The 27,181-nt window shown below is 43.2% G+C and overlaps 1 protein-coding gene across 2 annotated transcripts in view; it reads right to left on the bottom strand.

Annotated features, from left to right (window-relative positions):
- Positions 1-1,955: 1,955 nt before the first annotated feature.
- LRP4 (LDL receptor related protein 4) overlaps positions 1,956-27,181 on the bottom strand; it is a 181,305-nt gene continuing 156,079 nt past the window's right edge. The window contains exons 30-39 of one of the 2 annotated variants that reach the window (XM_082271114.1): positions 23,585-23,719; positions 23,384-23,492; positions 20,068-20,212; positions 19,806-19,919; positions 18,647-18,767; positions 18,477-18,541; positions 14,648-14,735; positions 13,081-13,222; positions 8,822-8,882; positions 2,932-3,064 (exon numbers count right to left, since the gene is read on the bottom strand). In XM_082271114.1, the coding sequence (XP_082127240.1) occupies positions 8,841-8,882; positions 13,081-13,222; positions 14,648-14,735; positions 18,477-18,541; positions 18,647-18,767; positions 19,806-19,919; positions 20,068-20,212; positions 23,384-23,492; positions 23,585-23,719 (961 nt within the window). In that variant the 3' untranslated portion in view covers positions 2,932-3,064; positions 8,822-8,840. Of the gene's footprint in view, positions 3,065-8,821; positions 8,883-13,080; positions 13,223-14,647; positions 14,736-18,476; positions 18,542-18,646; positions 18,768-19,805; positions 19,920-20,067; positions 20,213-23,383; positions 23,493-23,584; positions 23,720-27,181 lie in introns of both variants that reach the window. The other variant, XM_082271113.1, reaches the window with a different exon arrangement.

Genomic DNA, 27,181 nt, shown 5'->3' with positions numbered 1-27,181 from the left:
AACAAACAGGAGAATATACACAAACTGCTGCCATAGAATGTAAAGCAGGGTACATCACCACTTCCACGACCAGACCTTGGACCATACGGACACCGCGGCTGCACACACGATGGGGCGTATTCATGGGCCTCCCGCTAATAGCTAGGACGATTGGCCAAATGTTGCTTTGCCTGCCATTGGCCAGGTTTGCAAGCTCTTCTGACAACTGACTCCACGCCCGTGTCCTACCACGCTAATAGCTAGGGCGTGCTGGACATGAAGGGGACACCACTCGATCCAACGTGCAGACCGCCAGGCCTGAATCGGGAATCTTCATGAGGTAAGATTTGACCATAATCCTTTCAGGAGGAGGACAAAAAAGGAACACGGCCTCTGGCACGGTGTAAAATTTTATGGGAGTGGGGTCCTATGAGGTAGGAGGAAGCGGACTAACTCACACGTAAGCTGCCATGGAGTCTGCCAGGAAAATTTTTTTTTCGCTGTATAGCCATACAATATACCCATGTGCATTAAACCTTAGTATTAAAGTGGTAGTAAACGGTTACACCACTTCTAGTATCCAGTGGTCTTCAAACTATGGCCCTCCAGTTGTTCAGGAACTACAATTCCCATCATGTCTGAATGTCAGAGTTTTACAGTGCCTCATGGAATGTATAGTTCCGCAACAGCTGGAGGGCCGTAGTTTGAGGATCCCTGATTATACCAGCAGGTAAGCCTATAATAAGGCTTACCTGTGGTTACTGTGAATATCTCCTGAACTTTCACAGTTTAGGATATATTTAAAGTGCATGCCGCCGGTGACATCACCGGCCCATGCACTCTGAAGGTCCAGCATAAAGTGCCGGACCTTCAGAGCCCGTGCCATGAACAGTGGCTCCCCAGCGCATGTGCAGGAGTGACGTCATCACGCTCCTGGCCGGAGGCCGCGAACCTTGAAGGAAGACCGGGTGAAGATGGAAGCCCTGTCAGCAGTGACAGCACGGCACTGGAGGGCTTCGTTTTAGGCTGGGTTCACACCTCCATGTGAAATGGCTCATAGCAGGGGTCCAGTGTGTCCCTGTTCACCATTTCAGGTCCAATTTCAGTCCAAATTTTCAGCTGAATTCAGACCTCAAACAGACCAGAAGACACACAGGACTCCTGTGCAATTCATTCTGTAGCCATCCCGGAGCTGTGTGAATGGCTCCATTGAGAGCCATGCAGGGAAACCCACATCCAATTAGCAATAGTGAGCCCAGCCTTAAGGCAAGACCCTCATAATGTGCTAGTATGCGATGCATACTAGCACAATATGACATTACCTTGCAGAGAATTTTTTGTTTCTGCGGTTTATTACCACTTTAAAGCACAACACCAGCTTTTTGTCACTTTAGAATAGTTCATTTGGATCAAGCTGGTCCAAACAAACTAATACTGTCACTAACAACTGCGCCTGCTTTGTGCACTTTATAAACTTTATGTAGCATCAGCTTCCACTCCTGGAATAAAATCAAGCATTGCATTTTTATGAGCGAGTACAAGGGTTTTTCTGATTGGCTGAGGTGGAGATTAGGATTTATCCTCCTGCCACTCCAGCTCCAGCCAATCAGAGGAAGCCTACTCATTCAGAAAATACAAAGCTTCCTGTTAATTGCTAAGCAGCGCTTATCCCAAACACTATTTTATTCCAGGAGCAGGATGGTAAGTCCCTGTCCAGCTGCCAGAACACAGTGCGGTATACATTCTGTAGCTGGAGCTACATACAGTCAAATACAGCGCTCACAGCAGGCACACCTGTTACTGAAAGTAATCGTTCATTTGGCGCAATCTATTTTAAAGTGACAGCACGATGGAGTTTAGCTTCACTTTTTCCAGCATCAGACTTGCATTGTAGATAAATAACCCAAATATGGATTTAAAAAATAGAGACCACATACATTCCAGTTTTCAAACCTCAAAAGACAAAAGAGACGAAATAAGAAAATCTATTTTTATATTAAGTTATCACAACAAGTCTAAAATACATTGGTTAAATAAAATAGAAAAAAAAAAAAAAAAACATATCCAGAAATCCTTGTTAAAAAAAAAAAAAAATTACAAAATAAACAACTCGCTGCGGACAGTTTTTTTTGCTCCGGCTTAGTATAAAAATTAGAATTTTTTTTAAAACACCTTAGGAATCAGTGCTGAACCCATCCAGGGCCTGCAGGGCTATGGACATTGATAGGGTAACATGAGAGGAGTGTGAGCTTTGAGTTAGTGATTATTCTTTGATGTCTTGGCACAGATACTAAAGGCTGGTATATACATCAGTCATTCTGTATCCACTCCAAATGAACATCCATATCGGTAACACAAGGCAGTTCCATTGGGCTTGTCAATCATTCGGTATCAATGCTTCTGTGCTGAACACTGAATGTTCTTAGCCCGTACCTAGAAAACTGATGTAGCTGAAGAGTATGGCATACCACCGATACGTGAAGAAGGTCAGCTTATGGGGTTTTTCCAAAGGGGACACTTCTCTCTGCTCCATGAGATGACAACAGCAGCTAAATGGTGACACACAGCAGAACGTGTACCAATAAAAACACAGAGAACCCAACTGAGCGTAAATGATCAGCAACCTTTAAAATTTCCACTTTTGTCCAAGGGTAAGGAAGCCAGATTCTTAAGGAAGATAATAGAGACTCCTTATTAGTAATACTGGGCAGGAGGTACACCTTGCCGCACCTCACATATGTCCTCTTGTCCCTCACACCTCACTTTCGGTGGCAGGCATGTGCTTCCCTCTCCAGCCAGTATCCGGTAAAGAGACCCGACGTTCGGGGCTTGGTGGCAGTGTGACGCTGCCCGTCTCTGACTGCTCTTCCTGTAGCAGCTGTTGTGTTTCAGTAAGGTCGAGTGAGGCAGTGCTGGCTTGTAAAGACACAGTGTCTGTCTTGATGCACACGTGGTCCCGAAGGATGCTGGCTCGGGATGGCTTCACCTGCTTGAGGTCATCCCATTCACTTTCATCCCCAGACAGTAAACCAAAACCCTCCAAGATTCTAATCTTCTCCTTGGTGAAGCCGTTGTCGGGAAGAGCCTATAAACAGGAAGGAGATAAACAATTGGTAAGACTCAATTTAGTGAAGTGTGGAAAGAAACAAACAATGGTAAAGCTGAACTCTGGGAATGAGACAAAATCTACCCTTGCAGTGCCCTTTTAAGTCTAGAGCCCCCATTTTTGTTTCGTCTAGAGCGGGAGTCTACAAACTTTCGAAAACAAAGGTCCAGTTTGCTGCCATTCACGCTTTAGGGGGCTAGACTGTGGCCAGTGGGAGAAGAAAATGCCCCGGGATCTGTGGGAGTAAACCATGCCATTGGCTTGGTGGTCAATGGTAGAAAAAATGATATAAGTGGTGTCAATGGGAGGAATAGTGCCACATCAATGGCATCATTATTAGGAATAGTGCCCCATCATTGGTGGCAGTTGGAGAATTAGTTCCTCATTGTTAGTGTCAGTGGGAGGAATAGTGCCCCATCATTGGTGCCAGTGGTTGGAATAGTGCCACATCAATGGCATCGTTATTAGGAATAGTGCCCCATCATTGGTGCAGTGGAAGAATTAGTCCCTCATTGTTGGTGTCAGTGGTAGGAATAGTGCCCCATCATTGGTGCCAGTGGGAGGATTAGTTCCTCATTGTTTGTGTCAGTGGAAGGAATAGTGCCCAATCATTGGTGCCAGTAGGAGAATTCGTGCCCCATTGTTGGTGTCAGTGAGAGGAATGGTGCCCCATCATTGGCTCCAGTGGGAAAATTAGTTCCCCATTGTTGGTGTTAGTAGGAAGAATAGTGCACTGTGTTTGGTGTCAATGGAAAGAATAATGCTTTTTATCAGTGGAAGGAGGAAAAGTTCCCAAGGGCCAGATAAAGGCAAACTAAGGGCCACATCCGGCCTATGATCTGCAGTTTGGGGGCCCCTGGTCTATAGTGAAAAGATAAAGTGTAATACCAACCCTACTACTGGGTCTGGCAGGCTTTGACCATTCATAAAAAGGGGTCAAGCACCGTCGGCTCTCTAAGGCATTTTGGGTCGCAGTTGTATACTTGCCACCTCCATGTACAATATAGGGTTAATAGCTCTGCACTGTATGCAATGCCAATGAACTGTCCATAGCCTGGAGCTTCAGGCAGAATAGAACAGTACTAGAGAGACTATCAGACCAAGGGATAGGGTAAAGCTGACCAAACAATGATAGATTTTTTTTTTACAGAATATTTGTGTAAAAATTCTTAGGACTTGACGACTGTACTTAATTTAAAAAAGTTACATCAAAATTTAGTTTACTTTTAGGATTCCATTTGGAGTGAATGCACTTTATCGAAAGAAAACCACATACACTGTTAGATTTCAATCCCGCTTCTTCAAATATTTCCATCACTGCAGTCAAAATCGAATGCTGAATTTACCCCACCAACGGTTAGGAAATCAAACGAATTAAACATTTTTAGGAAATTCTACTAGTGTATGGCCAGCTTTAGTACTATGCCTTATCCATGCACCCTATTTAACCCTTGCAGTAGAGGGTGGGGTTAGGGTAATGCAAGGGTAGATTTTATCTAATTCCCAGAGTTCAGCTTTAAAGAGAGTATAGCAACGTTGAAGGAGTGTGACAAATGAAGACAATTTTGTCTTGGTCAGCAGTAAAGAAAAGAAAAATCACAACCAAATTGCAGAAAATGGACACAAAGGGTACTGTGCTGGGAGCCCAACAGGAAAAAGCCACAGATGTAAAGCTACCCATATAAAAAGGTACAAATGATCATTCTTGCCGGAAGCTGCGTATGCGTGTGTAATGATCACAGTGAAGCATGACAACTTGCAGATCAGTTATTTAGATGACTAGAATAAAGCTGGCCATACATTACGCAATTTTCTTATTTATTCTCCTTTAGATTAACCTTCAACTATATAGTGCAAGGGCCGTCTGATTGCATACAAATTGAAAGTGTTTAGGTGGGACCTCATTATATGGATTTGGTAAATCAAAAGGAAAATTGTAAAAGAAAAAAAAGAAAAGAAATTGTATAATGTATGGCCAGCCCTAGACTGCTTGGCTGCAGACTAGGAAACCAAGATCTCTAGCGACACCTGATCACTTACTGAGATAAGGGATCATAATTGCAGAAAGCTTGCAAATTATAAAAGCGGTCATTGCTTATCCCAAATATTGCATGTGAGGTGGTGAGCATTTTTCAGATTAAAATCCAACTCCAAAAATCTGATAAAATTTACCCTTACAGTGGCGCCCCCCCCCCCCCGATAGTGAAAGAGTCAACTGCTCATTAAGTTAAGGGGTGCAGGAATAAGGAGTAATACTCACCTTACTCCTGTAGGCTCCCTCCGTCCATGTGACTCTTACCTTGAAGCATTCTCCCTAATGTGCTCCTGGCCGCAGTCGCATGCCTGCCTCCTTCATATACAATGCAAGGCCAAAAGTCCTGCTTGCAAATGACAATGAGGGACTGTCCACAGCCCAGAGTGCCAGAGGAAGAAGAGGACAGCGCCGATTGTAAGGAAAGTCATGCAGTCTCTTCAGCGCCCCCCTACACCTAAAGAGCAGTGCGAGGGTGCCCCACTGCAAGGGTAGATGTCACTTTTCTAGAGTTGGGCTTTAAATATCGATTTGTATCACTGGATTCTATTTAAATGGAAGCCCAGTCAAACCACTAGTTACATTGTTAAAAATCATACTGTATATGGAAACTTTTTACCTTCTACAAGAGATGCAATATTGTTTAGCCATAGTCATGATTTACAAAACCAGCTTAACAGAATGAAATAGCCTTGGTCAGGTAAAACAGATCAGATGCATGTATTTCACATTTTCTACTGCAATTAATATTTTCAGACCAGACAACATTCATCTACATGTTCTTAAAGTAGAACTACAGGCAACATTTTTTTTTTCCACTTTGGATAGAGTAAGGGAGGGGTTATAACCCCTGTTAATTTTTTTTTGCCATCTGTGTCCCATTGCAGAGATGTCCCTTCACTTCCTGTCCCACAGCCAAACAGGAAGGGAGAGGAAATCCCTGCAAATTAAGGGAATTTCTTGGAGAGGCCAGGTCACCAAAACTAGTGTCCCCACTGGAAGATTTCCCCTCTATTACTTTTCTGGGGACAACCCAAAATTTGGGGATTATCTTCCACTTTTTCAATGATAATAGTAAACAGGACAAAGAGGGTGAATCTTCTTAATGGGGGCACAGACAGCAATAAAAATGGACAGGTGTTCTAATCGCTCTCCACTCTTATCAAAAACTAAAAAATAAAAGTTTTGTCTTTAGTTAAAGTAAGTGTATATTCTGTTGCATCTCGAACAGGAAGTGAGGGGACATCTCCATTGCCCTATATAACACCTTGTTACATAATCCTGGTAGTCTTCCCACAATGGGAGACACATGTGAATATTAGGAACCCCAATTACTGGTCTCCAGTTGTTTTTACAATAAATGGTCAAGATGGGATTTATCAGCACAAAGACAAGTGATACACAAGACCATCGAGTCTACAGAAAATCAACAGCAAATCCAGCTTACGTTTGGTAAGTACACCACATGCTCACACAGTTAGAAAGATGACCCAGACTCCAAAAAGGGATATCCTTGGCAGCTCAATAGGATAGGTTTTCCAGATGCCTCACAGACCCTCGTATGAGATAAAACGTAAGAGGAAAATGCTCCAGACTTTTAATGCCCCAAACTGGTTCCTGTCTTTACCAGCAAAATGACTCATGTAGGACGTTGTAGATGTTTTTTGCACTGGTCTTAAATATTCTTCTTGCGGAGTGCTTTGCGCGCTCTCTAACCCTGTACTCTCTTCCTCTTCTTTACATTTAGTAATTTATCATACAAGCTTGGTGTGCCATATGAAGGACTCTATTGGGTACTAAAACTGCAGAGCGCAAAGTCTGGTGCAGCTGTGCATGGTAGCCAAAGGAGAGAGAGAGAGAGAGAGAGAGAGAGAGAGAGAGAGACAGAGAGAGAGAGACAGAGAGAGAGAGACAGAGAGAGAGAGACAGAGAGAGAGAGACAGAGAGAGAGAGACAGAGAGAGAGAGACAGAGAGAGAGAGACAGAGAGAGAGAGACAGAGAGAGAGAGACAGAGAGAGAGAGACAGATAGATGTGTGTGTGTGAGAGAGAGAGAGAGAGATATGTGTGTGTGTGTGTGTGTGTGTGTGTGTGTGTGTGTGTGTGTGTGTGTGTGTGTGTGTGTGTGTGTGTGTGTGTATATATATATAAAAATGTATATATGTGTGTGAGCATATATATATATATATATATATATATATATATATATATATATATATATATATATATATATATATATACACACACACACACACACACACACTAATAATAATAACAAACATGTTCTACTTACCTGCTCCATGCAGTTGGTTTTGCACAGAGCAGCCCCAACCCTCCTCTTCTAGGGTCCCTTTTTGGCTCGTGCTGTTCCTTCAGAGCCCCGTGCCGTGACCGCTGGCTCCCGCGCGACTTCATCGCGGCTCCAGCCAATCAGATGGCCGTATGCCGCAAACCCGGAAGAAGGGTGACCAAACATGTCACCAATGAGAGGTGAGCGGGCGGCACTGCAAAGCTTTGTTCTAAGGTATTTCATAATGAGCTAGTTACTCATTAACTATGCATACTAGCTCATTATGTGTTTGTCTTTCAGGTTTTCGTTTTTTTTTTTTTTTTTTTAATTTCGAAGGTTTACAACCTCTTTAAAGCCACCCAATCAGTTTCATAACAAAAGCCAAAAGAAGGTCCATGCGATAGAAGAAGAGGTGTTGCACAGAACGTCTGTGTCTTCTACATCACTTCTGTTATAGTGCTGCAGCCTCCTTAAGGGCCCTTTTACAAAGATACTTTTTTCCTGCGTTTTTACCTTGCGAGAAAAACACAAGAAAAAGGGTTTTTATCTAAAAATCCGATGGGACTCTTCAAACAACTGCGTGCTGCATCTTTGGTGTGGTTTTAAAAATGCAGCTCCCCATTGAAATGAATAGAAAATGTGAGGAAAAACGCACCAAAAAAGAAATCACAGCGTTGTGTTTTTGGTGCATTTTGGGTCACAAGTCCATTGTAAACAGAAGCAGGCGACCAAAAATGGCACTAGAAATGCATTTGAATCACAGCAAAATCATGGTAAAAACGCATACAAGTCTTTACTGCGATTTTGCTACAGAGCAGTGTGAAAGCTTCCATAATCATTTACTGCTATGAAAAAATTAAGAATATAAAAAGGCAGCCAACGCGTTTCAGGGGCTGAAACAAGACATCAAAAAGGATGCTAAACATGGAAAAAATAAATCAACTCTCATGGACTTCTAAGGTGACTGGCACTTCATTTGTAGATTTCATTGGATTTCCCAGTGAAGGTCACTGTCCTTTTTGGGGGACCCAACTTTGTGGCAGAGTTGCCGAAGTTCACGAATCAAACCCAACCAAGGGTCCATCAATGGAGAATAGAAGATCTTCATAACCCTTTACTTGTTTTGAACCCCCTGAAAGAGTCACTATTAGCTATGCTATATGTTGCCTACAAAGAACCAGAAACCTGTGCTTTACCAGAGTTGTGCGGCCTTTTGCGTCATGCATCAGCTATGATAGGTTGAAAATGGTAAACGGTAAGTCAGCCATGCTACCTGTATAGAAACCTAATACACAAGGGCTTGTTGCAGCTGGAAAACATAACCAAAAAGGGAGAAATTGGGGGACACACATTTCAAAAGCAATTAGGAGTGGGACTTAAAGGGGCAGTCACTCACATGCAGCAACAACCAATACCTGCAGGTGGGGAGAGGACTCAGAACAGGAAAGGAGAGAGACTGTCAGAAGGGACAGACTGCTGCAGTGGATGAGACAGTGTGACAAGAATCGGTCAGGTGACAACACTCAAAAGATGCCAGAAAAGTCATAGTGAGTCAGTGGTTGTAAACAAGGCAATACACAGACTTGTGAAATAACATGGTGCAAAGAGCAACAGTGCACAATAATCCACAGCAACACATTCTCTCTCATTACTCCACACATGCTGAACTGCTGACATCAGGACAATGGCAAATATACACATCTACTTTATCTTTGCGCCTGCCTAGCCTTTGCACTTGCATCAGAGGCTCTAATGGCATATTCACCTTTAACAGAGGCTCTAATGGCATATTCACCTTTATCAGAGGCTCTAATGGCATATTCACCTTTAACAGAGGCTCGAATGGCATATTCACCTTTAACAGAGGCTCTAATGGCATATTCACCTTTATCAGAGGCTCTAATGGCATATTCACCTTTATCAGAGGCTCCAACGGCATATTCACCTTTAACAGAGGCTCTAATGGCATATTCACCTTTATCAGAGGCTCTAAAGGCATATTCACCTTTATCAGAGGCTCTAATGGAATTCACCTTTATCAGAGGCTCTAATGGCATATTCACCTTTAACAGAGGCTCTAATGGCATATTCACCTTTATCAGAGGCTCTAATGGCATATTCACCTTTATCAGAGGCTCCAACGGCATATTCACCTTTATTGGTAAACTACTTTTGCAGGTAAGGGGCGCCTACAGATAAAAACAACCTGTGCAGCTTTGATTAAAATTTGAGAACGGACTTGCTATTAGGGATAGACCATTTATGTACCTCCAGAAGCCTGGCTGCAAAACTCTCAGAGATGAGTCATGCCTTGTTGCTAGTTACATAGTTAGCCAGGTTGAAAAAAGACACGAGTCCATCTGGCTCAACCAATAAAAAAAAAAAAAAATAATGGTAATGAAAACCCAACCATACGATCCCATATACACAATCCTATACCCGCAGTTGATCCAGAGGAAGGCGAAAAAAACCCCAACAAATGATCCAATTTGCTACAGCAGGGGAAAAAAATCCTTCCTGATCCCCTGAGAGGCAATCGGATATTCCCTGGATCAACTTTTGCCTATAAATATTAGTACCCAGTTATATTAAGTACACCCAGGAAAGAATCCAGGCCTTTTTTAAAGTAATAGTGAGCTGGCCAGAACCACCTCTGGAGGGAGTCTATTCCACATTTTCACAGCTCTTACTGTGAAGAAACCTAGGATGTTGCTAAGACACCCCCAACCATTATTGCTCACTCACATCAAATTATTGCTCTCAAACCCCCGCACATGGGTTTTCCATTATCCCCTCCATCGCTGAGCTCAGAACTACTACAACAGGAGAGAGTGTGCATGTGAGGGGTTTTGAATCAGCTAGGAGTGTCTTAGCAATGTCATAGCAACAAGGAAGGATGAGCAGAGTTTTTTGGTAAGATTTCAAAAGACATGTAAATGGCCTTCACCTATAAGCAAGGACAATTATTTACCTTTGGTCAAAGCTGCACAGTTTGTTTTTATCTACAGATGCCCCTTACTTGTATTGAAAAGTTTTTTGGTAGAGGTGAACTATCCCTATAATGTGCATTTATGTCAGAATAAAAGGGAACTCCTCTCCCTCCAGTAATATATATATTTTTAATGATAAAAGCAGAACTTAGTCCTGATTTGAAAAATTTGAAGGCAGGAAGGATTTATTTTGCAAAAGAAATACTGTATACAATTTATTTTCTGCACTAATGGTCTTTATTTTCCTCCTGGCAAGATGCTTTAGAACAGGGATTTTCAAACTACGGACCTGCAGCTGTTGCGGAACTACACATGACAGGAGGCATTGTAAAACTCTGACATTCACATACATGACTAGGCATGATGGGAATTGTAGTTCCCGAACAACTGCAGGGCCGTAGTTTGGCCCTGCTTTAGAATGTATGCTGATCTGTGCATGTGCAGCTCATTGTACATTCTCTACACACCTCAGTGCCGGAAGAACAAACTCCCGCATGCACGTGAGTACTTCCAGCCCAGCCAATCAAGATGGCCAAAGACCCGATTCTGGGAGAAACTCGAGGAAAGATTGCTCAGCAACTGCAACATTGTTACTTCATGGGGAGAGTTTAATATTGGTTCCAACATCTGTGTGGTCGCTGCTTTCTCTGAGTTCATCTACGTTTAGCCCTGATAAAAGATGGTGGTGTTGCCCTCAAAACATGTTTTTAAATGACTGAATTCCTAAAGATTAAAATTATTTTGAACTCTGCATGACAGAAATTCAGCTTGGTTACATTTTACAGTGCTGTCAAGGTTACTTGTTTTCAGGCACTGGGGGCGGGGGGTGAATACAGTGTACAATCACAGAAGGGACTTAAATGCTTAGTTCACCTTTACAGAAAAAATGTGGAGGTGAACACTGTACACCCCCCCCCCCCCCAGGTGCCTTAACTGTGAGGGCTCCCACAGCCGGTCAAGGATCTGAAATCCCCACTCTTCCTCCTCTCTATGCAGAGTTTCCGGGATGGACCAGAGATTCACTGTAACAATGCTGAGCATTAGGAATCAATCTGGTCTGTCCCTGGAAGCGCTGGAGAGTAGAGGAAGACGAGATTTCCAATTCCCGGACTGCTGGAGCGGCTGCGGGAGCACTGACCAATCAGAATTGTCAGTGGGGACCAAAGGGGTAGGGGGAGCGTGAACAGTGTTAGTTCACCTTTACAGTTTTTCTGAAGCATGATGATACCTACTCTTTGTCCTATGTATATGCTACTGACACCAGGAGGCTTCAAATACTGCAAACCTCAAAATCTGAAGTCCCTTATACAGGGCTTCCAATCAGATGGTGCAAAAGTAAATTAAGCAAAAGTGGGGCTAATTAGAGAAACTAATCAGAACGGGTTTTATTAAACCACAACCACAGAATTAGGATGCCAGATTGCTTGCGCTGTACAGTAACACTTGTATTCTGTCCTTTAATATTTTAATCTAGGAATGTATGAAAATTAAACATTCTCTCAGTTTACAACACAAAAACATTGTAAATTCTAAAATGTTAAAAAAAAAAAAAAAAAAAAAAAAAAAAAAAAAAAAGTTAGCACTAGTATTTATTTCACATTAAGTAGAACTCCAAAAAATAAAAATATATTAAAAATAAAATAAAAATGAATAGCCATTTTTAAGATGAAATAAAAAAAGCAGCTTTTGTAACAAAATTCACTTTCAATCCCAAACTCTACTCTGCAGTACTTTTTTCTGCTACAAGATGCCTTCAGTCAAAAGCTAGCCATACATTGATCATTTTTTTTTCATTCGACCAGCAGATTGAACGGGAAAAAAAAAAAAAAAAAGACCCAATTCCCACATCAAGTGCATGAATGGGGGAATCATTTTTTTTCCCGTTCAATCCGCTGGTTGAATGAAATAAAAAGAAAAAAAGAAAAATCTCACTATTGTGTTCTGATGGCAGGGACCCTTATCCGCCATCAGGACACACTGATCAGTGTTGCTGGCTAGAGCCGGCGGCGCGGATAGTTCAGGAAAACAGACAGACTGGTTGTGCAGAGGTCAGGTCAGTCGGTGGATTGACTTCTGTACAACCAGCCTGCCCATACATGGATCTAAATTGGTCTAGTCCCTGCTGAACCAGCCAAATTTCAATCCATGTAAGGCCGCCTTTACAGCCATCATCATTCAACCCACTTGCTCTGACCCCAGGTCATCCTGGACCCCCCTAGGAAAGGAGAAGCAGCACAGCGATGAGCTCATCTCTCTGTCACTCTGCTTTCTCCTACTATGGTCATGCTCTGGGTCAGCAGATGGGAACAGATTGGCTACATGTGGTGCTTTTTGCCCTCACACTCCAGTCCTGCTGTACAGGGACAGAAAGAGGCGGACACCAGGGCAAATTCAGGTACTTACTGTATACTACTTGCATTAAGAAATATACAAGCTGCATAATTTTGTGTCTTTTATGCTTTTTTTTTTTTTTTTAAGTCTTTTGTGCCTGGAGTTCAGCTTTAACAGCCAATGCAGAATTTCCTAAAAACACCCTAAATGATGCCTTATATGATGAACATACATAACGCTAAATCCTTTCATACTCAAAGTAAATTAATTCGGACTTACAAGCTTGACAAATCTTTCATCTGTAGCAAACATAACATCCAACCACTACTGCAAACCCAACACTCAGTCCTCACCTCTTTACGATGTCGCTGTAAATGACAAACGGAAGGTCTGTGCACTGCTTCAATTTTCACCTCTTGGGTCGACGTGCGATAAGACGGGTTGCTGTAAGTGAGGGTCCCCAGGGCTGGATCCGACAGCTTCGCACGGCGATGTCTGTAAATATACGAAGGTACAATAACTGGATATATTTAACTCTGCACATTTACCTTGGGTTATTGGTTCTATCATACATGTGATATTGTTACGGTAATTGGCTGGTTTTATCTGCCAATCAGTTTTTTTTTTCCCCCGCCATAATTCAGCATAGGTATGCCTACACAAAACCAAAGACACCCACATAACCAAATAAAATGTATAGTTTGTGTTGAGGTTTCCCAGCCTTTAGTAAATCATGTACCATCATGACAGTTTATGTCACCCAATCAGAGGCTCCAGGAGTATACCACCAGACTCCAATGATGCAGGCTTTGACTTTCAACCTCTGCAACTGCCCATAACTCTTCTGCAGTTACCCCTCTCTATGTCCACGTTTCTAGCCTCGTACCATACCATTCACCGCCACCATTTGGGAGGGCCAATTTGTCACCAAAACATGCAGTGGTTCTCAACCCGTCCTCAGGACCCACTAACAGGCCAAATTTTAAGTATTACCTTGGGGAGATGCAGACTAGAACACTGCAATCACTGAGCAGCAAATGATATCACCCGTGATGTATTTCAGTTATCTTGCAAACCTGGCCTGTTAGTGGGTCCTGAGGACCAGCGTTGAGAACCACTGCTCTACAGCAAAAGGCACTCCTGTGATCAATAACAGCTACCAGGGGTCTTTAAATTTGATTTATAGAATGTAAGAAATGCAGCCGCTGGTGTGCAATAAGATGAAAGCAGTGCTGATGGTGCAAAAAATCTTTTTTTATTTTTAACAAACTTGTTTGAAATGTCTCAAAGTGACATTTCATTAAGTTCTATTGGCCACAGCGTGATGCGTGAAGTGGACTGGATCGCACTGCGCTGCACTGAAAAAAGTCATGCATGCTGTACTTTATTTTAGCACACACCACCGCAACACAGTAGTGTGACCCGGCTAGGTAGGAGGCAAGCCATTTTGCCTGGTCTTGCGGTGAAACTGTGCTGGAAAAGCCACCCAAAAAACAGTCCTACTGCACCTGGTGCTAAAGGGCCCTTAGGCTACAGTCTGATAATACCTCTGTACAATCAACTTTAGATCTATCAAAACTACATAGTATGAATTACCCAATCAGTTTGTATCCACCCAGACAATCCTGGCACTACATACTTATTGGTAGATCTAAAGCAGATTGTACAATCGGATTGTAACATGTAGAGAGCTTGACAGAAGAGCCTGTCACACAGAGATCCCCCAACAAGCTAAAAATGTCTGTGTGTATTAACAGGCAATTTTAGTGATTGCAAGCTCTCAATATTACCCCACTTCAGGTTGGGCCAATAATCAGGAGTGGGATTTGGCCAATTATGGAAGGCCTGTATAGCTCTCATGAGGTTTAATGTTCCACCAATCGCGCTTCTACCATCTCCCTATAACATCCTTCTACTCACCTGTAGATTAGCAGAGCACAGATGAGAAGCAGCAAGCAGAGGAGAGATAGAGATCCAGCAATAATGTGAGCCACACGTAGTCTGTCCCCTAAGCAAAAAGAGTATGGAAAAAAAAAAAATAATTTATTAAAGAAACTTCTTTAAAGCGACTCAACTAGGAAAATAAATTAAGAAAAAACACTGCAAAAGAAGAGTATTAGGAATGAATTGAAGGAAAACTGCTAAATTCACCTGTGAAATAAATATAAGGGAGCGGTTTTATCCAATAATGGTTTGAAACAGTGCCCATTCAGTCCTGAGATTAAAGCCCCGTACACACGTACCGATTGTCGGCCGCCGACCGATCGGCCGATTGTAGGCTTGTTAGTATGATGCTTTCGACAGCCGACAGCGCATTTTCGGCTGAACAGAATCTGTCGTGCAGACTTTAAAATATTTGTTGGCCGTCACCAGAACGGCCGATTGTTCGCCAGTCAGTAAAGATTTCGGCCGACAGACAGCAGATTAGCAAGACTGGGCATGCTCAGAAAAGAAAAAAACACAAGGAAAGTTAACCATCACATGACATCACTTCTGCAGTCGGCTGTTGGCTGACAAAATTCGTGTGCAGTCTTTTGCAGTTTTCAACAGACACGACAGCCCTGGACAAAAGACGGCCGATCGTCGGCCGACGATCAGTACGTGTGTACGGGGCTTTACACAGCTCTGCCACAACACAGCCCTATCAAGCAGAGTAGGAGATCTAATTTTTCTCTGTTGCAGTTAAACAATACCCACAGGTCTTGTCCCACTCCCAGCATGTGACAAGACAGTGAAAGGAGAAGCAGTAGAGTGATGAGCCCACTTCTCTGCCTGCTCCTAGTTGGTGAAGAAGCAGTGCAGCACAATTTATTGACTCCTTGTGCTGCTTCTTCTCCCAGTCTGAGCTCTTCTCTACAGGGTCAGTAAGAGGCTCACACCATGTCAAATTCATATACTTACACTGCGTGCATTGAAAGAATACATGTCATGACGTGTTGATGAATAAAGAGCTGCATTCATTTTGGTCTTTTACCTGCCTGGAGTCTCAGCTTTAATACAGGCTTGTTACATCACTTATGTTTCAGATCTTCACTTTCTTGAAAAGATATGTCAGCAGGTATTCAGCTATGTCACTACATAGGGACCAGCGGGTGGAACCCCAGCACACATCGGGAGACAAGGCGGCCACACCTCTGCTGAAGATTCTTCAGCACCTCTTCAATTGAGCGAAGAGCCAGAGCGTGGGTGGCAGGACAGGATAATATGTAAAATCCTTTTTGTTAAGCTTTTATTTTTTTCCACTTTAGATTGTAAAGTTGTTTTTTTTTTTTTAATAAACAAACCTGTTATACTTACCTGCTCCGTACAGTTGGATTTGCACAGAGCAGCCCAGATCCTCCTCTTCTTGGGTCCCCCTTCTGTGTTCCTGGCCCTTCCCTTCTGTTGAGTGCCCCCACAGCAAGCAGCTTGGTATGGGGGCACTGAGCCGAGTCACAGCTCGCTGTGTCCATTCAAACACAGAGCCGCAACCCGGCCCCACCCCCTCTCTCTCCCGATTGGCTGACTGACAGCAGCAGGAGCCAGTTGCACCACGCTGCTGTCTCAGCCTATGGGGAGGGGAGTCCCGGGCAGCTGAGAAACTCCTGCAACATCGATGGATAAGGAGGGGCTCAGGTAAGTATTAGGGGGGTTGATGCACACAGAAGGTTTTTTTTTTATCTTAATGCTTAGAATGCATTAGGATCAAAAATAATCTTCTGTCTTATCAGTCTAGAAACAAAGCTTAAAGGGATTGTAAACAGTTCAGAAAAAACACAAGCCATTCTATTGGAAAAAAAAAAAATATTTTTGTATTGCTGTATCTGTATGCCCATCAGTTCCAAACATAGATCCACATATTTAGCTTTCTCTTCTGTGTGTGACCACTCCACCTTCCCAGCATAGATGATATGACCCCATGATATGAATTTATATTCTGATCGCGTCGGAGATGTGTGCTGTCAGCATGGTGAAAGCAAAGTGTAAAAACAAAGCAGGGAAAACATGTCAGGTACCTGAATTTGCACTCTGGGTGATCTTATAGGGCTGATGAGGCCCGGTTCACATGGGTGTACCTAACCGTATGGCTATGCCTGTCTAGGGAGGCACAGTCCTCGCATGGACCTACGTTTAGGTACGCCTGCGTGAATGAGGCTTTTCAGTGGAAGTTGATGGAAATAACTAAATACATATAGGACTATCATTAGAACTACTGGTCAAAATATATGCAGTTCTGTTCAGCCATTCACCACCCTACCACCAATTCCCCACTGCACTTACGTAACTCTGTGGATGATTACCTTTCATTGCCCATGCAGTCAGTGCTACAAAGCTGCAGTCTTCTTCCCTTTCTTTCCTTAGGGATGCTTCGACGCATCAGAGTGAAGTAGTCAGCACTGTCACTTTGTCCAATCTGGATTGTTCGGATCCATCCCGTCATCCCTAAGGAAAGCCTCTGAAAAAGACTTTCAAATTCCCAGACCGCTGCATCAGCTGTGTGGGCAGTGCAAGCTAATCATCCTCAGTGGTAAAAGCAGCGGGGTCGGAGAGGTGGCAATTACTGCATTAGTTCACCTTTTCATTGTCAAATGGCAAACTTACACTAACAAACAAATGGCCCCTGCCCTTAACTATAACTGGCTTCACAGCAAGCAGAACATGGAAGGGCAACGCATGCAAAACAAAACCAGAGAAAATTCTAAGCTCAACTCACCAACCGAATTATCTAACAGTTTGCGTTAAAACGGGGGATGAGTTAGCACACGTTTGCAATTGCATGCATAGGCCCCTGCAAGGCCCCTTCATGGCACCCTGTTATTACCTGCAGTCCTAGCCCTTGTACATCTATGAGAGTCTCCACAGTGGGAGTACATGCACTCTAATGGATAGATAGGGGGTAGGATGGCCTGGAGGTAGGTCCTTCTTAAAAGGCACAGGGGCACACTGGGCACCCAGCACATAGCACAATGGCAGCAAAGGTGTTCAGTGTGTCCCCTCACCAATATTACATCACCATCTATAACTGGCCTTCCCAACAAGGAGCACATGGAAGGGCAACACACGCAAGACAAAACCAAAGAAAATTCCCAGCTCAACTTACCAACCACTCTGCTTACCAACCAAATTAACCTAACAGTATGCCTTTAAGGAGGACTGGGCTACCTCCAGACCCACCTGCCCTCTATCCATTGACAAGTTGCACCCTATTGCCGGCATTCACACTGTTCAAGTCGGCGAACTGCCGGCTTTGTGGTGCCGCATTAATTTGAAAAAAGTAGTTCCTGTACGACTTTTTTGGTGATTTCGGGTGCAACTTGCATAGTCATCTGTGCACGAAGCAGCACAGATGTCTTCCAAGTCACACCCGAAGACATGCATGATTTGAAAGCTGCTGTCAGTCAATGTGAACGAGGGCCTAATATAATATAGCTTGAGCCATCTGTCTACTGGAAGGAAAAGTGACAACACTGTTCAATGTATTAGAGCCTGGTTGACACAGACGTACTGCACAGGAGGTAGATTTAAAGACCTATTGCATAGTTAAATATAAAATTATAGATTATTTTTTAATAAATAGATGGATTTTATTTTTATTTTTTTATTTTTTTAGATCTGCTTTCAGTGGCTTTAATGATTTCTTTGGCTTTAATGATTTCTACAACTCCAATATCCTGCTCTTCATCTTGAATCCTCTTTGGATATATATATATATGAAGATGTAAAAATACTAAAGTATACTGATAAACGTAGCTACAGTATGCTCCTTTACCTGCACTGGCTGGCACGGCCCCGATCGGGGTACAGAGTCCCCTTGATGCCTCTTCATCTGAGCAGCTACAAAGGAAATGATGGTAAAAGTTAGGATACATCCATGCACATTTCCTTGTAAAAAAAAAAAAAAAAAAAAGCAAATCCCAGCCAGTCATGGCTTACACCTACCTTCCTGCTGTCACTCCGGGAGTGCTTTCCCCTCGCTCGTTCGGGCTGTCAGGATTGAAGGGGCCAGGATTCCTTTCACTATTGTTTGTTGGAATAGGAGCTGAAGGTAAAAATCCAGGAACTGAATTGGGAAGAAGTGGAGAAGGAAGGGTTGTTAGGGAAAAAACAAGAGATTTCGTAAAGGTGGGAGCTGCAAAAGCAGCCACACTGTCTTCACTATTGAAACAGGGGACTTGCAGTGCTTCTAGAGCCTGAATATTTTTTACCTCAATGCATTTCTTATATTAAAGCGGAAGGCTAAGGTATAATTTGTACCTATAGGTAAGCCTATAATAAGGCTTACCTATAGGTACTGTAAATATCTCCTAAACCTGCACCGTTACATTACATGCAGCTGATGACTTCATCGGTGCATGCGCTGTGAAGAAACGGCTGAAGTAAAGGCTCCGGCCTGTCACACAGCCGCGGTCCGCGGACCCACTAGGAAGACCGGGAGAAGATGGATGCTGCCTCCAGTGATTACCTTGCTATTCTGGGGGACTTCATTTTCAGGTAAGTTTCATATAATGTGCTAGTATGCGATGCAAACTAGCACATTATGACTTTACCTTGCAGGTGTAAGCACCCAGCGGTTTACAATCGCTTTAAGGTAAAAATGTAGGTATTGCCCCCTCACCCCGCACTTATACCCACCTGAGCACTCACTCGGTCCAGCTCTGTGCCCATCTGTAGCAGCTCTCTGCTATCCAAGAGAAATTACAATATTTCCTAAAGAAAACATCCCCTAGCATTTTGTGATTTATGAAAGTTCCGCTTTTCACCATTTGAAGAAAAATTTTAAATGAATCCATTCTGGAAAAAAAGGCATGAAGAGCATTCATTGCATTGTCAATGCAATGCAAGCGATGTCCTCCCCCTCCCTGCCTACTAGGTTTGGATGACCATAAAGACTTTTCAATTGGAGATAGTCTCAAGGCAACAAGTTTCTGCTGTGCTCTCCTAAGAAATTGCATAATCCTCTAGGACACCAATATCATGGTCTTAAAATGTTTGAGAAATCAAAATTTTATATAATATAAATAAAAGAAGAAGATATCCGTTCACATTTTCTAAATCTAAGCCCGAAATATTACAAGGGGAGCAGAGAATGACCACTCACTTGTAGAGCAGAGTTCTGTTTCCAGGTCATCCGGACAGGCACACACAAAATCATAACTTCGGGCAAAGCACAGGTGGGAGCAGCCGCCATTATTAACCCCACAAGGATTGCTACCTGCAAAGTAGGCAGACAATTCCAGATATAACAAGAAATGTTTTCTAATTGGTCAGTAAGAAAATCTCAGGAAATAAATAACAGTCCAATTTACCAGACCGAAAAGAGGCAAAAAAGGAATATTTTTTATTATTCCTACTATTTTTACCTGACTGCCGCATAGGAGATACAACAATGATGTCCATCAGCCCCTCCATATTGCCCAATATGGTTTCCTGGCTCCTCCCAGAGTATTTGTCCACCCTCTGAATAGACTTGGTTTGCCAATCAGTCCAATAGATCCAGCGGCCTTCCTGTTAAAAAAAAATAACATAAAAATAATCATTGGCTCAACAAAATTCAGTTGGCAAATTAATATTTCTTATACACTGAGCTGCCATTATTATGATCACAATAACACTTCAATAGGCTTAGATTAACTGGTTCAGTAATGTAAAGGAACAGTATTTGGTTTAACAATCTATTCACAATTATCAGGTCACAATTCTTAAATACTTTCACCCCCTTCCTGCCCAGGTCAATATTCACCTTTCAGCGCTGTCACACTTTGAATGACAATTGCGCAGTCATGCAGTACTGTACCCAAACAAAATTTATAATTTTTTCACATAAATAGAGCTTTCATTTGGCGATATTAGCCATTTGCCAACCGGCCCACGCAGATTAACTGTGGCAGGGTGGCTTGGCGGCGCATAATCATGTACCGTATTTTCCGGCATATAAGAGGACTGGGCATACAAGATGACCCCCAACTTTTCCAGTTAAAATATAGAGTTTGGGATATACTTGCCGTATAAGACTACAAGCCGAGCCGATACAGCTCACCTTCCTTTCCTCTCTGCCCTGCTGTAGCCATGAAGCTGTGTATCCCCATGCTGCTATCCCTGCATGCTGATCCAGTGTCCATCTCCCCGTACTCCACACCGCTCACCTTCCTCTCCGCCCGCTGTAGCCATCCATCCATCCATGCAGCTCCATCATCTAAGGGTTAATATGTGGCTGTATCGGCTCGGCTTGTTCTGCCAAAATCCGGCGCATGCGCATTTGCGGCAGGGATACCAACTCTCACAGGGAGACCTAGCAGGCCTCAGGAGCGAGACGCAGGGACGCAGAGAAGAAGGTAGAGTAATAGGATACAAGGGCGGGCGGGTCAGATGGGTGAAAGAGGCATGTTTTCCCGACACATCTGGTCACATCGCTGCTCTCGCTCTCTTTTTTCCATACCCTGGGCATACCAAAGATGTTTTTGAGCCCCCCCCCCCCCCCTCCACCGCATATTCTCCAGTTACGGCCTATAAGACGACCCCCGACTTTTGAGAAGATTTCCAGGGGTTAAAAAGTCATCTTATACCCCGGAAAATACGGTACATGTACGTGATTATGTGCATGCGGTGCACAGATTAGATTAAACACAGTGGGAGGCAGACCGCGGGAGGAGCAGGCTCGATCGCCGCCGGCCTCCCACGATCTTCGGCAAAACTGACAGGAGAGCTGTCTGGTATGTAAACAATGGAAGACGCCTCTCCTGCCAGTGTCATTTATGCAGTAACAGCGCATATTATTTAAACAACACAGTACCCAAATTAAAGGTTTATCATTTTTTTCACACAAAGAGATTTCTTTTAGTGGTAATCACCATTGTGTTATTTTTTGCTAAAAAAAAAAAAACAAAAAAAACAAAAAAAAACAAAAAAAAAAAAAAAAAAACCACACAGAAAATTTGGAAAATAAATAAAATTTTTCTTAGTTTCCGTTTGTTTTTCCTTTACTGATATGCGCTGATAAGGCAGAACTGATAGGCTGCACTGATGGGCACCGATGAGGCAGCACTGAAGAAGGGCACCGATGAGGAGGCACTAATATGCCGCACTGATGGGCACAAATTTACATCACTGTCAAGCACAGATTGGCATTACAAATGGTCACCGACTGGCATCACTGCTGGGGCTTGCACCGATGATCAGTGCCCCGTTTACCTGTACAGGTCTACTCCTGCGAGAAGATGCCGCTGATCAGCTCTCCTCTCCTCACAAGCTGTCAGGAGGCGATGAGGAGAGCCAAAAAAAGGCACATGTGTTTACATGGGATCGACTGATTGCACACAGCCGATCACGTGGGAAAAGAGCTGCGTCAACGGCTCTTTACTTAGATCAGGGTCAGCCTGCGATTGTTGCGTGCGTGCCCCCGCAGGTGCACAAGGGCAGAGACACTGGGGCAACATCCTATGACGTCATCCCAGAACGAGAGGGAATCCCGCCCACCATTTGACCATATGATGAGAGGGAAGGTGGTTAAAGCTGAACTCCAGGTAGGCATTAAAAAAAAAAAAAATACAAATATATATGCATTTATTATGTATAAATTAAAAATAGTTAAAGTAGAACTATGGGCAAAACTTTTTTTTTTCCCCCCATTTCGGATAGAGTAAGGGAAGGTTATAAAACCGGTCAGACATTTTTTTGCCATCTGTGTTCAATTGCTGAGATTTCCCTTCACTTCCTGTCCCATAGCCAAACAGGAAGTGAGAGGAAATCCCTGCAAATTAAGGGAATTCCTCTGGGACCCCCAGGTCACCAGAACTATGGTCCCTATTGGAAGATTTCCCCTCTACTACTTTTCTGATGGCAACCCCACATTTGGGATTTTTTTACTTTCACTTTAAATGATAAATGGTAAACTGGACAACAGAGAGGGTAGTTCTAAACAGGGGCACACACAGCAATAAAAGCGAACAAGCGTTCTAAAACCTGTGCACATTATCCAAAACTAAGAAAAAATGTTTTGCCTTTAAGTAACCTTTCATTGCAAACAGTATAACTATATGGTTTTGGTTTTATTTTGGCCCACTTGTGATTCCTTGTACAGCAGCACTCAGACTGGGATAAGAAGGAGCAGTGCATGGGGCCACTCAGGTGTGCTGCATTCACATGTGCTTACAAAGAATACGCTGACAGAAGTTTGCCTGTGTTTGGCGCAGTCTGTTTCTGCTCCAAACACAGGCTGGGGGCAGGGAAATGACCAAGCTGTAGTGCTGCATTTACACGTGCTTGCATTGAATATTGCAGGAGGAGGGAGCACAAATATGACCCCATCAGTCTGTTGCTGCTCCTACACTGTCCAATCACAGGCTGGGGGAAATTAGGTGCCTATGCTGTAGTGCTGCATTCACATGTGCTTGCAAGGATTTTGCTGACAGGAGGAGAGAGCAGAGAGATGACCTCATCAGTCTGTTGCTGCTCCGTCACTGTCCAATCAGAGGTTGGGGGCAGTAGAATGACCCGTATTGCTTAACTGCAGTAAAGAAAAATCAGGTCGCCAGGCTGGTTGTATCGTCTGGTAGGGCTGTGTAAACACCGCTCCCCAATATGTTTTTCCAATGGAATACCTAGCAATTGTCCTGAAGTTCAGCTGAAGTTCCTCTTTCATATACATTTATGAATAAAACAATTACCCAGAATTCTCACCTGTGTGAGAGCGAAGGGGTGGGAGACTTGACTAACGAGTATTTGGCGAGTCCTACCATTCAGGTCTGCATTCTCTATACGATCCAGGTGAGCATCTACCCAGTAGATCCTGGGGGAGAAGAAGACAACACTGGTGAGCTGTAGACATAAAAATGAAAGTCGCTCAGAACACACAATTGGTGACAACATATGTTCACTGACCTGCGGGTGTCGTAGTCTAATGTCAATCCGTTAGGCCACCCAAGATCCGTATTGATGATGACCTTGCGATCAGAACCATCCAAGTGAGCCCTCTCAATTTTGGCAACGTGACCCCAGTCTGTCCAGAACAGGTAACTGAAAGGAGAATACAATTTGGGTTTGTGTCTATAGAAAAAATGCAGCTTGCAACTTCAGTTCAGTTTGTGAGAAGATTCAACGTTTCCAGACCAGTACATCTAATCTGTAAATGACCTCCTGCTGACCACCTAAGCTGCATCAAGCTGCTCCTGCATTCTCATTGGCTTTTATGGGGAGAGAAGCAGTTCTTACGCAAACAAAATCCTATCGACATTGGCCCTTCGACTTCTACCCAGGTCTGTTCAGTGGAAGCGGTCAAAACGGGTAGAGAAAAATTCTGGTCCCGAAAGTTTACCTCTTTGTAGAAGCCAGTGTTTATCAGGACTCACCAAGTGTGGGTCAGCTAATCTCGAGTACTCCATAATGTAAGTAAATACTGTATAATACCGGTACTGTCCAACAGTGTGCAAGTGTTTTCTAACAAGTACTACGTTTTTTTTACAAAAATATTTTATTGAAATATTAGAACATTACAAAAAGAATAAAGAGAAGGGTCAAATACAGTATAACAAAAAAGTATGCCCAATAGTACCTCTCTTCGATTTGAGAGGTGTCTTGTGTAAAGAATACATAACAATGTGAAATATCTTGCCAAAGCACAACAAAATAGAACATAACCAAACCGGGCCCTTCAACACGGGAGTGAAAGTGCGGTACGGAGTGGTGGGGCAGTAAGAGTATAGATGCGCTCTCCAGTAGATTATGGTCTCTGTTAGCAAAGTCTGTAGAGAGGGTACAAAGCTCTTGGTGGCGGGTCGTTGTGGGCAAGAATAAAGTTAGGGTGAGGAAATGATCAAAAGAGGGGGGATAAAAAAAGGGGGGGGGGGTAAAGGGGGGGTTGAAGTATTACGTTTTTATCGTTTTTTCAGTTTGACTACAAAATGTTTCTTGTTGTATCCTCCCAGCTGGAATATCTGTAAAATTTTAAACTGCAGTTTCTGTCATCATTGGGAAGATTTCCCCTTACCTGGATGAGATACACTAGAAAATCTCTTCAGCTGGAACAGAGATTGCAATAAAACACAATGGGGGGAATGAAAGCATGGTGCAGGCATAAAGCCTGTGCCACTCTTCTGAGCTGAGAAAAATCAAGCAGATCCTGCTCCTAATAAGCAATGGGGATGCAAGCCTCTTTGTTATTTAGGATCGATCTACTCCATTTTCTATACCGCATATGCGTAATTAAAGGAACTGGAGCTCCGTCAGCTGCTCCTCTGAAATACAAACTAGCGAGAGTGATGCAGATAGACCTCAAACAGCTCTATCTGCTTTGTTATTGTGAAGCACCCTAGAGATGGGCTCGGGTGCGTTTAAGTTCCCACATGTCTGATCCCACCAGGAAGCCGACAATGCACTCCGACAATCATAAGCAGTGAGACATTTCCCAATCCGCAGCTGCATAGATCATGAAATGTCTCAATGCCTGCGATTAGAGGTGTGCAGTGTTGGCTTAGTGGCCGGATCGGGCACATGGGAACTCGAACACGCCTGAGCCCATCTCTAAAGCACACTACTCTCACCAGCTTCCTGCCCCCTTACAATGCAAAAGGAAGCTGGTGAGGGTGCCATTGACCATACTATAGTAGTAGCGAACGGCTGGATTTTTTTTTAAACCCTGCAAGGCAATGTCATAATGTGCTAGTATGCATTGCATACTAGCACATTATGTGAAACTTACCTTAAAACAAAGCCCTCCAGCGGTGCAATGTCAGCACTGAAGGCCCTTCCATCTTCAACCAGGTTTTCCAGGTTCGCGGACTCTGGCTGTGAGAGTGGCTGGATCCGCTATGTCCTCACATGCGCGGGTGCTATCATTTAGAGCACAGGACTCTGAAGAAAAGGCACCAGTATGCTGTTCCTTCAGATTGCATGCGCCGGTGACGTCACCGGCTGCATCTCTAGTAAGTATCTCCTAAACTGTGCACGTTTAGAAGATATTTATAGTACCTATAGAGAAGTCTTATTATAGGCTTACCTATAGGTAAAATTCATACATAGGAGTTTACTCACACTTTAAGCTTCGTTAATTCACCCTTAGTACAATAGGGAAGGGATAGAACCTCTGCCAGGTTATTTTTACTGCCTGTAACTTTCTGTCCTTGTGATATCTATTCCCTTTCTTGCCCTGCTGTCAACAGCTTGTCAGAGGGACACCAATAAGGTAACAGACAAGAAAAAAAAGGTTTCTTTCAAGTCTATCTACAAAAAAAAAAAAAAAAACCTATTGATCAACATAATAAAAATCTTTGGTTGAGAACCAATAATACATCTAAACCAGATAGGTTTGTCATAAATGGCACAAATGTCAGGAAATACAAGATTATGCCAGAGCACAGTAATACAAGTTTATGCTTATTTGGAGGGCACGTTATGCTATATTATATATATATTATATATATATTTTTTTTTTTTTTTGTGATCTACTTTTCTTATGGCATATATACATATATTTTTTCTTGACATATACGTTTTTCCTTTCCTGGAATATGATGTACTAATGGTTTGGTCTTTCTACAGATACCCTTTATAACATGCAAGTCTCCTGATGAAGTGAACAAGGTTTCACAAAATGCATGGAGCGTTAATACTCTAATCAACTGTTCTATGGATGTATAAACAGTAAACAGTGCAGCGCTCTAAAACTAATAAAAACACAATAGAATAAAATCGCAGCTAAAATCACAGATAAAACACAAAAGCAAAGTCCATCTAAAAGAGCCAGATCAGAGGTCGGGTAAGAAGTAATAGGTGTAGTAGTCCTTATAAGGTGCAAAGATTTCTAATGAATTCCCGAGGAGCCAGGTGCAGATAGCAGAAGACACACACACTCCCTCCACCTTCCAGAGTGGCCTCTCACCTTATTAAGGTTTTACATGGGCATTGTAAACATAGACACATCACCAACTCCAACCTCTTGACAATCCTTCCGGTTATCAATGAAGGAAAACCAATCTGTAGTAAGCTTGAACCTACACAGCTTCGTACTGCACACTCCTGGATGTCTCTCCGATGACAGGGTATTGAAAGGAGAAAAAAACGCCAGGATAGTGTAATACTGATTTTTAATAAGATTAAAAACTTCACAAAGTGGCCTCTTACTTGTTATAGATGGATATCAGGCATATACCAATAGAAAGACCGGGACAGCGGGACTCGCTCGGTGTCACTCGGTCTCCTCCGTGCCAGCGGGTGACGTCAGACGCTCAACTCCTCCTCCCTCCGCACGCGTATCGCCTCCGTGGGTGGAGGCTTCGTCAGCGATGAAGAGGATAGGTCCAACGTCACCTTATTAGTAAACCTCCCCTTAATCTGATTGGCCAGTCCTTCTACAACGTTCCCATGGATACCCTAATGCCGGAACTAGAGGGAAATCCCAGCTCAGACTTCAGACAATCCCGAGTATGGTTGGAGGGCTCTTGAGGTCCTACCGACGTACTGTAGTCCACAACTACATTCGAT

Source organism: Pelophylax lessonae, assembly GCF_965119305.1.
Source record: "Pelophylax lessonae genome assembly, chromosome: 10".
Classification (NCBI taxonomy): Eukaryota; Metazoa; Chordata; class Amphibia; order Anura; family Ranidae; genus Pelophylax; species Pelophylax lessonae.
This window is presented reverse-complemented; position numbering and strand designations above follow the sequence as displayed.